We start from the raw sequence: 15,783 nt of genomic DNA on the forward strand, positions 1-15,783 counted from the left end.
ATGTCTACTACATTATCTCTAAATTATTTCATTGATATTAGTTATTGATCTTACAAGATGCTTTTTAGTTTTAAGGTAGGAATTGTATAAATAAACATTGTAATAATTATAACTAATTAGATAAATTATGCTTGTTAGGCCTATAATCTACCTACATTATGTATGCTAACGTTAAAATTTTATTTAGAAACCATATAATTAGAAATTAAATGTAAATTAAGTTTTTTTGTTTGGTTTAATTAATTTTTGTATTTTCTTTGTTCTAGTATCTTCAGAATACTGGAAAAAATGCGTTCATTGATTTTGACCTCATGGTTGATGACCTCCAAAGAGAATTCAGAGAATACAGAAGAAAGAAGCGGTCAGCTTTCAAACATCTTCTCAAAAAAGGTATTTTTAACAAATAAACTACCCTACTATATGTCTAACTTACTTATTTTTCCACTTATAACATCAGTAGATTAACTTAAATAATGCATTACGTAATTAAATTTAGCGTAAACAAGTTTGAAAAATGTAATTTTTAATATTTACTAATATTTTCTAAGAATACATATCAGTAGTGGAAAACCAAGCTTGTAATTATTTAAGATCTTTACTCAATTTGTAGTGTTTAAAAAACATCAAAATGTTTAAACTTACTTCAGTTTTTGTTATATTACTTCTAAATGCTGCATCTTATGAAAAATATTACTCTTATGTTTTTCATGTACATGAAATAATCCAAAATATAGTCCAATAATAGTTCTGTATTTGACTAATAGATCCTACATTGCAATATTTAAAACGTATATACAGAGAGTTACATGATGTTAATCTAAACCTTGTCATCAGACTCTCTGATTTCAATTATGGAAACATTCTGGTGTATTTTTTAACAGGATCTGCACAGAGACGGTGCACTTCAGTCCTACTCCCTGGCATATGTACAACCTTCTGTGGTGTACCTGTTGTGAAACTTGGTTGATAGAAATTTAGAAAGAATTTAGTGTTTTAGTGGTCACCGGCAGTAGCCCCAATTGGTTGGGTTTGCAATATGAGAATTGGAGCAGCAGTATGATGGGATAGAGAGTCAGGTGAACTTTGGTGTTGGTAGCAAAGTATATGAATATAACAAAGGTGTGAAGAGCGTCATTGTCTTTCCCTCTATACAGAGCTCAAAAAATTGATTCCAAAGGCTTTCTCATTGTTAGTGAAGTACCAAGCTGCAAGTAAACTGGATAGATAAAATATAGGCTTTAATTGTGCTTTATCTTATTTTCTGCACTAATTTATTACCTAAACTATTTTAACCCTTTGAGCCCCGGACCTAAAAATATAGTTTGTGCAAATTTTTACCAAGTCTAGTTTTGCAAGTAACTGTCTAAAAACCCCAAGGCCTTTTCAGTGATTTTGTACGATTTCATTTGAAAAATCATACCATCACTAATATACTAGCTAATGGCCTAAATAATACATTAAAATGTTTGGAATAAGGTATTTCACAAATAAAAAATTCAATAAGCTGTATCTATGATAGATAATACAGTAAACCTAAAGATTGATATAAGAGCAAAATGTTGATCAGTGATGTACAGGCAAAGTGGTAAGCTTAAATTAAAATTGGTGATGAATACACTAACTTGAACTTATTTTATTGTTAACAAAGTTTAATTTATGTCATTTTAAACGCAAACCTTGCTTAAGAATTTAAAGTAAATTTACAAAAGAGTCAAACATTAAACAGATTAGAATTTGAATAAATGTCTTTGTAATTTTTGCCTAACTTAAGTTTATGGACCAATTGTGTTTAGTGCTTTTAAGTTTTTTATGACAACATATATACTGCAAATAATCAAAGTACCAACTATTTAAGTTGCGTTACTTAAATATTTCAGTACAAAGTTCAGTAAAGTTTGTTTTTCTGAAATAATTTTTCATCTTACAGCTGTTGAGGTGATAACATTCGAAAATGCTTTGAACCAACATGGTAGTGTTCCGATTGATGAAGTTGATGAAGACGAGAATGGGTATGCAGTTGAGAGGTCTCCAGATTATGCTTTTGAGGTTAGAAAATGTATACATAAAATTGTCATCAATACAGTAGATTTAGTAGAAAATGAAACAAATATGAGTACATTATGAGAGAGGAATGAGTATATTATGTGTAGTCTTCAAAATTAGTGATGATTGTTCATTAGAAATGATTGCAGTTTTGAACATCACCTAGTTTTGTGCTACATTTTAGGGTTTTTCTTTGAAACCATAATAGAGTATAAAAATCAGATTAATTATTAATATTAAAGCTTGAACAAGTGAGATAAATGAAAACTTCAACTTCTTTGCTGTTTTATACAGTTTGTTATGTTTAGGTCTGGTGGGTATTTATTTTATTGTTAATATAGGATATTGTTAGGAAAAATATTTGTATCCTTTTCCTTGTCAACACATCCAATTGAATGAAGCCATTAGTAATTCAAACTAAAGAAGTAAAATAAATGTAAACGTAATGTTGGTTTTACACCATTTAAAATGCAAACATTATAAAATAATACAAAAATAAAGGGTCCAGAAGTAAAATATGAATGATCAATTTTTATTTCAATTGAAATGAAATCAGAACTTAAAAAAATAATCTGTTGTATGATAATAATATAGAACTTTAAACAGAGTTGTAGCATGCCTTCTTGGTTAAGAATTCATACCTCAACAATTAACATGGTTGAATACATCAAGTTAGCAATTTTCAGAAATATTAAGGTTCCAATGAATAAGGTAATAACAATCACATTAAATGCAATAATGGTGTATAGTTAAGACAGTTCACATCCATGTATTTAGGATTTATACTGTGTATCTCTAATTGTATTATGGCAATGATATTCATTCTAAGCATAACTAACTAATATTAAAACTCAAACAATGTTTTGGAACTAGCCGTATTAAATTTGTATTGTTGAATGTTGTTTAATTTAATTCCAAACAATTTCTATTTTTTTTTAGCTTTAAAGATTATAAATTCTTCATTATGAGTGGGAGGTTTCTACCCAATCATAGGTCAATATTTACATCTGTGGGCGATTACACCCGGATTGGCAAATGAGAATCGTATTTTGAAAGGTTTTTGAAAATAGTTGTTTAAAAATGTGTTTAATATGTTTTATACATTTATAACTTCAATCAGTCATCTTAGAATCAATTATTGTAAACTTGTTGAGAACAATTTTATTGATATTTGTTATTTGGATCCAATACTACATGTCATCTGATAAAATATCAAAAGAACGTAGTGTCGTGGATAAAGTATCCTAAAGTTGTGTTATTTAAAAGTATTTCTTTGGTTTATTTACTATTTTATCAATAGTCAATTTCAGATTTGTAAATAATAAAATTTGTTTTACAGGGTGATGGTGATGTGAATTCTACTCTAGAAGACAGTTACTTACAACAAAATGCGAAAAGAAGGTAATTTTAATATAAATTGTAGATGTAGATTATTTTCTTATTGTATGATTAGTGAAGACACTTTTTGTGTTATTTTTTTGAGAGCTCATAAAACCTGGGTGATAAAAAATTGCACAAAGTATATGTCTCTAAACTTTATGTCAATGTATATTCTGTACATTTCTATTATCAGGTTCTTTTAAGTTATTAATATATTAAATATATTAATATGTAATAATATGTAAATATATTAACGTATGTTTAATTATTTTGAATTCTTGTGCGTATATAAAGATATACTCTTGGGCTTTATATCTGTGCAATATAAATAAAAATATTTTCCACTGGCATTTTTCTAATATATAATAATTTTCACTCTAGACAAGTACAATGAGATGTTAAGATGTTAAGTTTGTGCCTAAGAGAGAGTAAACAGAGCTAGTTTACCCTGTTGTATGACATAAAAAGTATTTGTAATATGATGTGCGAGGGTCATCCGGAAAGTAAAGGCTGATTTCTTATAAATGTGATGCCATTCCATTGAAAGGCGTTTTGTTTCTGAGGCTATGTGAGAAACGCATGTCTCTTCACATAACCTCTTAACATTCTTCTCATTTTGTGTTCCTCAGTAAGCAGGCTGGGAAGCCAAAGTGAGCACAATTTGTGAAATTTCTAATGTTCACAGACAATTCTGTGCAATATCATGTTAATTATGGTCGGAAATTCCAATGCTAATGATGGAAGATCTTCAAGAATCTTTTCATAAACAACATTAAGCAAATCTTCCATGATTACTGATGGCCAACTATATCAGGGTTCATCATGGACATTTTCCCGTCCATCTTTGAAAGCTCTAGGCTTCTTTGCTGTTCTGCACTTCTGCACTTTGCTGTTTCTCATCGCATTAGGGCTGTACACTGCACTTATCTGTCTCTAAATATCCGCTGCTTAAACGCTTGTTGCTGTCTAAATCCTGATAACTGATCGTATTTAGCAGTCTGCGGGTTGATCAATTGTTGAGAACATCTTAAATTCTAACAGTAAACAGCACTCTACAATGATTTCTCTGCAAGTGGCGTCATTTTGTGTGCAAGGCATGCTAGGAGTCGGCGCGCATGAGCATTGTGCTGTTCGCTCATCATTCAAATAGTTATCACGAAATTGGCCTTACTTTTCAAATGATCCTCATATATTATGGAAAGTGGATGAGTTTTGAATAGTTACATAGTTTAAATCTGAGAATTGTTATTGAACTATGGGAGTAAGTGAAGAATATTGTTAGCAGGAAAACATCAGACCCTGGCACTCAAGAGTTGATTAGCATTGTAACCAGTGATGAAGATGATGCTGAAGGCAACCCTGCTAAAGCTGCTGAGGTCAGTAACTTATCTTTATGCTTAAAGAAACCAAATACAAGCAGCTCCTACTATACTGAGGTTATAGTTCTTGGAGTTGGTTTAAACATGATATAGTGAATTTCTATATGTGTCCAACTGTTGATGAGCCACTGTAAATTCAAGAGCTATCAAGAAAATGTTGGAATTTCTGTTTTCCTATATAGATATATTTTTTGAGAGATACATTCAATATTGGATCTGATGCTCTCTCTTGAGACCTCCATCTCAAAGATGGGCGGTACAGCTTGTTATAACTGATTTGCCACCAAAACCTAAGGGAGGGAGAGAGAGAGTCCATACAGTACAGTAGAAGGTCAACAAAAAAATGTTTAGCTCGCAGGCAGTATTTGAATCTGCACTTTCTCTAACTCGATCCCAAGTCCTATGCCTTAGTCAGTACAACAAAAGACTCTATCCAGGTGATATGAGTTGCATGTATAAAAGATTAATTTACATTTTGATTAAAAAATATTTAACTTCACAAACTCCATCGATTCTTATGTTTGCACTTCTTGATGTCTTATTAAGAAATTAAAAGGTTCAGTTATGATCTGTGATTTAGAATGATGCTCCATTTTTTAAACATTGCAGGGTAAAAGCAGTGAGCCACCACCTCAAAGAACAGAGCTGGTCCCACCAGAAGTGTCCCCAGTAGCTAGGCCTGTGGGAGGGGAGACTCAGACCACGAAGAAGCGGCGGGCCGAGGCTAGGTTGGCAAGTAGCAAGAAGTTTAAGACCTCTCTGGAGCCTTTGCGACCCAGTGTTTCTTTCAAGGACATCGGTGGTAATGAAAAGGTTTTACAAGAAGTTACACAGCTGCTGATCCACATGCGCCATCCAGAGGTTAGTGTCTAATAGTAATAAAATAGATACCTTCAAATAATTTTTATCATGTTATTTAACTCACAATAAAGTATTGAAATGTTTACATGAACATGAATTATATTACACTACTAACAATAAATAGTAAATACAAAATAGCTTGTTAAAAATGGAATGATTGTCTATAAAACCTTTGTATGACATCCTTCCCATTTGGAGCCACATTTTCAAAAATCTTCCTGCTCTCCGATTAGGAATATTTACATTATTAGAACCAGTTATAAGTGATCTGTCCTGCCTTCCTCGATGTAATTGATTTAAATATTCTGCTTACTGATAACAATATCAGATACCCCATTCTCTTAACTGTTTATGGTCAATGTTTGTTTTAATTCTTGTTTTAGGGAAGGTACCCTTGTTTTCAATTTCCTTCCCATCAGCAGTTCCAAAGGACTATATCCTAAAGGTCCTGGAGCTGTTCTGTACTGAAGCAATGCAAGTGTTGGATTTTTGTAGTTACAATGTTTTTAAGAGTTTGGACTGCTCTCTCAGCTTCTCCGCTTACTTGATGGTACATAGGACAGCAATTAATTATCTTAAATTCATATTCGGTTATGAAGAAATGCCACTCACTCGTAAAATGGGATCCAGAATCTTGACACAATTTCAGGAATTCCATATCGAGCAAAACACGCTTTAATTTTTTTAAATTAGTTCCTCTACAGTCATTGTAAAGACATTTATTATTTCTAAGTATCGTGAGTAATGATCAATGGTAATCTTCTGCCATGAATAGTCAGATGTCTGAATGGAGTATCACTTGGCATTCAGGGGCATATGATTTATATTAATAATTTCTGAAGCAAGTTGAATGGCTAATGTTACTATAAAACTGTCTCCAACTCTTGAATTGGATGTGAAATGTAGAGCCATTGACAAAGCTAAATATTGCTGTTCAAATTGCATTATATATTCCTCCATATATTTAAAACTATTTGTAAATTCTCTTGACATTCATAGAAAAGTTTACAATGCAAACATTTATTTCAATTCCCTTTGCTAGATATATTTGTTATGAATTTTTGTAGAAGAAGCCAATTTTATAATTTGATGGCAAGGATAAGAATAAACAATAATTGTAGTTTGTAGCATATTTTGACTTATGACTAGTTTGTGGAGAGGAAAAGAATGAGTGCAAATTACTTTGATGGACAAGGAGAGGAGGATATTTAAATAATTAGTAACTTAAATTACCGTGAAAGGAACTGAAAAAATCTATTCACATCCTTTTTTACATTTGTTTTGGATATATTTTCTCCTTTTAATAAGATTGATTTAAAAATGGCAACTTCCATTACAAAATTCTTGAAACTATACAGTAAATTTTGTTTTATGATAGGTCTACCGTGTGCTAGGAGTGTCTCCTCCAAGAGGATTTCTACTGCACGGACCTCCAGGTTCGGGCAAGACTCTGCTGGCCCACGCCATATCTGGGGTGAGTAAATCCGCTAATAGAAATTAGTCAGACATTATCAATTACATTGTTTTATTACTTTTTCAGAACATTGTAAGTTGTAAAATGTATTTGTAATTGATATTTGCAAATGTATTTTATTACACGGTTAAATATATATTTTGTTTGTTTTTTATTATTAAAACTTCAATGTAAACAGTAATTTCAGTAATTCCAAGTTCAGTTTCATTCTGAGAGATATAAAAATATAATTTACTGTGATAAATTTGTACGTGTGTAACAAGTGATATATTATTTTTATTTCAAAATCACTATGCATCTTTAGTTACGATTTTGTTACAATTAAATGTGGGTATTTTGAATTTTGGCCTGTACTTGAACCAAAATCGATTGCTTGAAATATGTTCAAGACCATTTCCTAAATTTGTGGGTGTTTTATGCGGCTTGTGTTTTATGTGACATGTGTTGTCACTATCAGTGTCCTATTTTTCAAATTAACCTGTTGAGTCCCGGGTTATGGCAGCACAGGGGCATCTGCTGGCCCGGGTTTTTTCTGGCACTTGGTTACTACTTTGCATTATAGTTATTTTTTGCATCTGCATAATCATATACTCATAAGTTTTATTTTTATGTTTATTTTATGTTTATTTTTATTTTATGTTTATGTTTATTATGTGCGGAATAAAGTTGGTATCATTCACCCAGGGATAGGTAATTGGAGGTAGCTTTCTACGTTTGGGGTTAGGCCTACATTCAGTTCCTTCATTACCAGTAAAGTCATTTCTGGGATTATAATTTTGAACTACCTCGTTTATTACCAAGTCAACACTATCCAAAGTAGTCTTATTTGGACGATTATTAGAATAAACAGTATCACCTGATGGTCCTGGTACTGGTTCATCGAGATAACCTAAATCGTGGTTGAAGTCTGCATCACGAACTAGTTCACTAAAAATAAAATCACCACTTCTTACACAACTGAAAATATCCACATCACTTTCGTCGTCACTATCAGATAGTTCACTAAACTCACTGCCCAATAATTCATTAATATCTTGATCAAACAACTCATGCTTACGCGAAGCCATAATTATTGTGTACAAACAACAGCAACCGGCTGAAACGCCTCGACGTTTAGAGTAAAAACAGGCTGCCAAGTATCGTAGTGCGAAACAAAATATACCTCACGAGAAAGCCAGTGTTCTCCCGAGTAACCCGGTATATTGAACGTCATTTAATTTAGCGAATTGAGTTGAAGAAAACGCAAAAATAAAACGCTCTGCGCGCGGCCGCAACAGTACGGCAACGGGCCACGACTGCACACTTGCCTCAGTCGCAACTGTGCGGCTACGGGATCCAACAGGTTAAGCACCAGACTGGCTCTACTAAGCAATAGATTTAGTATTTAGCGATTTTGTCACTGTTTTTACAATAACATAAAAGCTTGTACTTTAATTTTAATTTTAAAATAATTTTCATCAGTATTAAGGAATTTCACATAGAATAGAATCAGGTTATGAATTCTATTGTTATAGAACTCTGCAGCAATGTTATTAATTACTGCAGTATGGCCATTTGATATCATTGTCGTGCAAATATCACTGCTATAATGCATTTTCCTTTGTAGAGATATTGAAATTGGTCCTTTCATAGATGCAAGTTAAGCCACTAGTGTCTGTATTAGGGATTTATGGAGGATGTTTTAGATATTGTTCTGTTAACCAAAGGTGTTACAAAAAAAACTTCAATTAATTTGAAATTGTAGTCTCAATAATGAATTGGTTAGATTTTGGTCATTTCCCAATTTAATCCTTTGAGTGCCGCAGCGTCTACATAGTAGATGTTGTGAAATGTGCATAAATTGCCGGCATCTACCCAGTAGACGATTTGTATTTAATTAATATCACATATAATTCATTTTTGTTTTGAAAAATAACCTATTTCACGGCAATCTACAAGTTTCGAACTATCGATTGTGATTGATTTTTATTGTTCACCGCCTCCTTGTAGTTATTTGCCATCAGAAACAAACAGATGACGCAATAGTTGGTCAGCTGCTACTTGTTGCCATAACTACACAGTTTGGTTCGTTGGGTGTTTACATTGTGCTAGTTTCGTGTGTTTATGCTGAAAACTGTTGTTATTGCTATTCTGCAATTGTGTTCAGTAAAACTTACAATGCATTTATAAACTTCTTTTTTCGTGTTTAGTGACGTATATTTTATTGTTGGATTGGTGATGAAGTAAAACGCAAGTTCCAATCAAACTATTGATTTTAGGTGAAGTAAGGTTATATTGTAGGCCTGTGTATATTTTTATATACTTTTTATATAATTAGTATTTTACAGTCGTCTTACTTCATTGAGTGAAATAGAATAGTTATAATATTGTTTCTAAACTTTTGACAAACTTGAACAAAAATTGCTTTTTGTTGTATTTTGTATATATTGCAGTATCTGGTTAAATATTACTGTAACACACCATATTATGCATGATTTTTGTTAAGTTTTTCATGCTCTTTCATATGGTATAGCTAAAAAAAATATAAAAAAATATTGTATATGTAATTTTTTGGTTCAAACTTGAAATGTATTTTTTCATTTTTTAGTTTTTTGTTATAACCTATATTCTTTTTGTGTAAATAAAAATAAAATTATAATATTATATAGAAAAATACCTTGTTTTATAATTCACAAACTATAAAAAAAATTATTCAAATCGGTTGAATAGTTTTTTTAATATAGTTTTTTCCCCACACAATTGCAAAACAGAAGGAAATGCTCCGGCAATTTATGCGTATGACTTGGGAAAAATGCTGTGGCACTCAAAGGGTTAATAAGATCATTTTATATCAGCATTTTTTTAAGATAAGTTATTTTGTTATGATTATTATATTTTATTATTATGATTTATGATTAATATATAATATATCATATTAATATATGATATTATTTATTGTGAGAGCTTTTATGTAAACGTTCATGTCTATATCTTACTTAGTTCTTAGGCTTATGCCTAAGTTATATAGGTTTCATAACTTACTATCATCTTAAGTTTTCTGGTTTATACCACTTTTTGAAAACATTGCTTACACAATTAAGTTCTTAAAATATTTTTTCCTTACTTTTGAGAGCCATCTTCACTCATTAGACGTTACACTGACACTGCTTATCTGATAATTGATGATGGTTCTCCAGAGCAAGGCCAAAATATATTAGAATTAGATTGTGTAAGCTTTATTTTGTTGTGCTATGCACAGGAAAACTTAAATAATTCTCATGTCTATATTTGACATTTGGAATATAGCAAGATCTTGGGAGCAGAATATTTTCTATAATTTTAGACTGACCCAAACAAATATTTGATAGGAGCTGAAGTTCCCACTGCTGAAGGTGGCAGCTCCTGAACTGGTAGGGGGGCTGTCAGGACAGTCGGAGGAGAGGATCCGGGAGCTGTTTGAGGAGGCAGTGGCACTGGCTCCTTGCATCCTGTTCATAGATGAGGTGGACGCCATCACACCCAACCGTGAGACGGCTCAACGTGAGATGGAACGGCGTATCGTAGCTCAGTTACTCTCCTCTATGGATGGTAAGTTATTCAGAGTTTGTATGTGCTAGTGGAGGAAATTGTTTATAATATTTTTTTTCCTGTATGTTCTAATTGAAATTCCCTAAATCATTCATTCTCACTTTGTATCAAAATGAAACATGTAAGTAATTCTTGTCTTTACACATCACTTGTAAATTCTTCTGAGCTATTATTTCTCTTCCCTCTCTCAATAGACAAAAAATAAAATATATCACAACAAAGCAGATTTTGTAAATGTTTTTGTTATGTAAGTACAAGGCAGCTCTGCTGTTTAGCCCTTTAACTCTTTCCGGGCCAGGAGGCAATGTATTGCCGCCATAGATTGTGTCTGAAAAGTGCCAGGCGGCAAAATATTGCCGTCGGTGACATATGTGAAAAGCGCCAAGCAGCAATATATTGTCTCCTTGATATTCGTCGTTTCCTTAAATAAATACGACGTCAAATGATTAAAATTTTATGTTTTTTTATTCCCTGGTATATTTGTAGATAATTAATATGAATATAATTTTTATTTTGGAGGTCTATGCATTTTTATTTCGTAATTGTCACATGACATTATCAGCTGGCTCGATCTTTCGTTGTTAATTCTTTATGCTTTAGTGTAATCATATTATTGTATGCTGGATTCTTCTTCATTATTTTATTTTGTAGTTGTAAATATTAGTAGTTTTAGTTGTTACGTGCTTAGCTATTGTGTGTAGTAGTTACAATGACTGACAATTTGCGATCTCATGGGAGTGAAATTGTAAATACACATTTGTATAGAAAAAGTGTGAATAAATTTCAAATAAAATTGTGTAAATATTTCTTGGTAAATAGTGTTTTTTAACTGTATTGAAACTGTTTATGGATCCTACAATCATCTGTTTACCGATACATCCACAATGTGAATATTTATTTTAACCCTTTTAGTGCTAAGGGGTTTGGCGCATTGCCATACCCAAGAGTGCTAAGCATTTTAGTGCATAAATGCACAGTTTTAGTAAATTCCTTACTATTTCCTTATTTGAGGTCATATCTTATTACTTTTTTTTGTATTGAAGATAAATAACCAATAAACAGAAATAAATAAAAAAATACATTTGTATATATATGGATTGTTATAAAAAACTTTTCTTTATAATTTAAATTTTTTTATAATTTTGTTTTCACTTTGGCATACAATTTTAGTATGCAAACGATTTTATATTATTTTTGTGAGGCTACCATCGGAAAGAGCAACTAAAACTAAACAAATTCCATATATTTGATTTTATTTTTACACAAAAACTAAGATGTGTGGATGAAAAATATAATATGTTGTTCGCGCCAAATTTTGCCCTACATATAGGCCTAATGTTTGAAAGATCTTAGTCCAGCCCAGCCCGGACCAGTCGCAGTGGGCGGGTTTTCATTTGATCGTATGCATTTTGACAGAGTATAAAAGTCCGGGCTAGGCTGGACCGGGCCGGTCGCAGTGGACGCCGTGCTTAACACGAATGAAGGTATTGAAGCAACAGTTCGATTATGTTCACATCAATGTGAAATTGACAGAATACAAGGAAATTTGGAAGTAACTTGCTCTCGTTGCAGTCACCAAAAATGGTGTTGTAGTAGGTTTGACGAGAGGTGGCATTTATATATGTTTGATGTTAAAGTAATTTGAAGATTGGCTAAATACCTACGCGACTATATATTGTAGGCTATTTATAATATTCGCATGTTGAAGAGGTTGCCCAATTCTTTGAAACATAGTGATGAATATTAAATGTTTCAATTTAAGGTAATCGAAAAAAACGTGATCATGTGATCAATTATGGTGTACAATTGGATGCCTATAGGATTTATTTTAAATTTATTTGAGATATATAATTAATACAACACTTTTTTTGTAATCTAGGTGTTTATTTACCCTTGCTATACTATTAATGGTTGTTATCATTTAACTTATTGTCAATAGCCTTATTTGTTTAAATTAATAGGTGCAATACATCGTTAGTAATTCAATTGTTAAAGTTTTATAACTTTCACACATGTTTTCTAAAGAGAGTAAAACTTTTTCTGTGACAAATTTATTTTTTAACACAAAATAAATTGTAAAAGGGGTATATAATTGTATACAAATAAATTGTATACATTTGAATAGCCCATGTTTTGGACTTTTTTAGTTTAATCCTTTTTTACAAAATGAATATTAATATATTTTTATTTATTTTAACAGTTATTTTGTTTTTATGAAACTTAATTCACCTAAAACTAAACTAACCCTCAATTGGTTTAGAATAGTATTGGGATTGATGTTGAAAGTGTAAGTAAAACTTCTTTAACTTAAAAGTAAAACTGTTTCTTTACTATCCTGTGTTTTTGAGGGTTTGTTTTCAGACTTCAAATAAAAAATCGAAATCATTTACCTATTTGGATATTAAAATGTATTTGTAACAAACTGTTACAATATAAACATTAGGCTTTGGTACTTTATCATAATTTTTTTATAATTATGATGAAGTTTTATAAATTTTTTGTTTATTTCTTTATGAGAAATCTTTATTGTTACATGGAAAGTAAATACTATTTCGTGACTTGATTTTGGCTTGTAAAATTGTTAGTTACCGATAAAGAGCCAAAAGTAAACTGCGACTATAGCCTTGAATTTTATAATTTTGAGCCTTGAAAACCTTGAAATGTGCTTGAATTTTAGATTTGGTCATTACTGGACACCCTGTATTAGACATAGTTTGTAACTTAGTAAAATATAATACACACGGAAAACACAAATGAAAAATGAAGTAGTGCAATAATTTGGAATACAGTAGAGTCCCGATAGTTCGAGTCTCGATAGTCCGAGATTCCGTTAAATCCGAGCCAACACATGTAAAAAAAATAAAATGTGATATTGACATATTTGTACAACACACTCGAGCACATTTCTGTAAACTGAGTGCTAGGCTACTTGGAAAAGTCGGCAGCCTGACTCATCATTGCCACTTCATTTGCACCGCCCCACCCCCACCCTATTGTCAAGGCCACGGAACATCGCGCCCCGTATTGTCTAAAAATAAATCATTCCTTTGCTCATCACGTTCGACTGCGGTACGGTTGTTCTAGATTACGATCGCAGTGTGCTTACCCGTCTGTTATTTACAACGTACAGTACTTGTTGTCTAAATATTAAGTTTTAGTAAAAAAGTATTTTCTGAAGTGTTTATGTGTTCATTGTACAGTGAACTATGAGTTCAAAAAGTAAAAGAAAGTTTGTACCGATAAAAACAAAACTAGAAGCTCTTAAAAGACTTGATAAAGGTGAAACGTTAAAAAAATTAGCTGCCAAGTACGGAGTTGGTGAAGTGACAGTTGGTGACTGGTGAAGGAATCACGATAAAATTGAAAAGTTTGCATCAGAAAAGTGCTCGGAAAAGTGTACTAATGAGCGGAAGTCTATGAAGAAAGCAGAGTATGAAAAAACTAGCGAGGCCCTATTTTTATGGTTTTGTCAACAAAGAAACTAAGGTTGTCCTATTTCCGGACCTATTTTACAGGAAAAGGCATTGTACTTTCACAATGAAATCAATGAAGGTGAGGAAGATTTTACGGCAAGTGTAGGATGGCTTGACCGTTGGAAAAAACGTTATGGCGTGAGGCAGTTAGAAATTTGTGGGGAGAAACTTTCGGCGGATTCCGAGGCAGTTTTTCAGTTCTGTGAAAAGTTAAAAAATCTTATTAAAAGTGAAAATTTAACACCTGATCAGATTTACAACTGTGATGAAACTGGTTTGAATTTTAAAACTTTGCCATCAAAAACTCTAGCTTCACGGGAGGAAAAAGCTGCTCCGGGTCACAAAAAAAGCAAAGAGAGACTGACTGTGCTAGCCGCTTCAAACGCGTTGGGAAGCCATAAATTAAAACTAACTGTCATTGGCAAGTCTGCTAAGCCTCGTGCGTTTAAAAACATGTCTATTTCAACGCTTCCAGCAACTTATACAAACCAAAAAAACGCATGGATGGGCAAACAAATTTTTAAAAACTGGTTTTTTAGTGAATTTGTTCCTGAAATCAAAAAGTTTTTGAAGAAAAGCAACCTACCCTCTAAAGCCATCTTAACACTTGATAACGCAGGATCACACCCAGATGAAGGGGAACTGCAATGCGATGGCATACGCACGATGTTTTTGCCACCGAACGTGACCAGCCTCATTCAGCCTATGGACCAAGGCGTATTTGAAACGTTGAAAAAAAAAAAAAACAGACGCCGTTTGTTGCAATCAATGTTTCAAACAATTAAAGGAGAGGCAACCATAAAAGATTTCCTGAAAAAAGTCACAATCAAGGATGTGATTTATTGGATCACTGAAGCTTGGAGCGAAATTAAACCAGAAACAATCCAGAAATCATGGAAGAAAATCGGAGTGTGTAAAATTGAAAATGATGATGAAGATGACGATCTACCGTTAATAAATTTATTAACAGACTTCCTGGTTGCAATGGGACAAATCAAACTGATATTGGAGAGTGGATGAGTAGGGATGAACAGTTAGAGACAACAGACGACACCATAGTTGAGATGGTCACAGACATGACAGCTGACGGGAGTGAGGAAGAAGAAAGTGTGCAGGAGACAGACCCGGCAATGACTCACAGCGACGGCTACGCGGCACTGGATGCGGCCCTGCGCTACGTAGAGCAGCAAGCAGAGGCGACAGCGGCAGACACGTTATTGCTTCGGCAGTGGAGAGACATGGCTGCCCACAAACGCTGCAGTGTGGTGAAACAAAAAACTCTATACAGTTTTTTTAAGTAAACATTGCATCTTTGGACCTCTGTAAGTAATTTCTTAATGCTGGTATTTGTAATAAAAGCATATTTCTTTTGTTTGCCTTCAGTTCTAATTATAACCCAATTTTTCTTAAAGTGTTCCATATAATTCGAGTTCTTCACAATTCGAGGTACATTTTGGTCCCATTCACCTCGGATTACCGGAACTCTACTGTACTAATGAAGGAGTATTTCACAATTATAACACAATTTAATGGATAAAATAAGATAAAACAGAGTAAACAAAGCACAGCGTCAGTTCTCTCGCAGCGTAAACATCCGAACTGACCT

The 15,783-nt window shown here is 32.6% G+C and overlaps 1 protein-coding gene across 3 annotated transcripts in view; it reads left to right on the forward strand.

The window, feature by feature from the left end:
- LOC124369302 (nuclear valosin-containing protein-like) overlaps nt 1-15,783 on the forward strand; it is a 50,011-nt gene that overhangs the window by 5,796 nt on the left and 28,432 nt on the right. For 2 of the 3 annotated variants that reach the window (XM_046827251.1, XM_046827242.1), the window contains exons 2-8: nt 267-390; nt 1,928-2,046; nt 3,383-3,444; nt 4,706-4,799; nt 5,412-5,663; nt 7,042-7,137; nt 10,485-10,704. In XM_046827251.1, the coding sequence (XP_046683207.1) occupies nt 267-390; nt 1,928-2,046; nt 3,383-3,444; nt 4,706-4,799; nt 5,412-5,663; nt 7,042-7,137; nt 10,485-10,704 (967 nt within the window). The remainder of the gene's footprint in view (nt 1-266; nt 391-1,927; nt 2,047-3,382; nt 3,445-4,705; nt 4,800-5,411; nt 5,664-7,041; nt 7,138-10,484; nt 10,705-15,783) is intronic. The other variant, XM_046827260.1, reaches the window with a different exon arrangement.

Source organism: Homalodisca vitripennis, chromosome 1 (assembly GCF_021130785.1).
Source record: "Homalodisca vitripennis isolate AUS2020 chromosome 1, UT_GWSS_2.1, whole genome shotgun sequence".
Classification (NCBI taxonomy): domain Eukaryota; kingdom Metazoa; phylum Arthropoda; class Insecta; order Hemiptera; family Cicadellidae; genus Homalodisca; species Homalodisca vitripennis.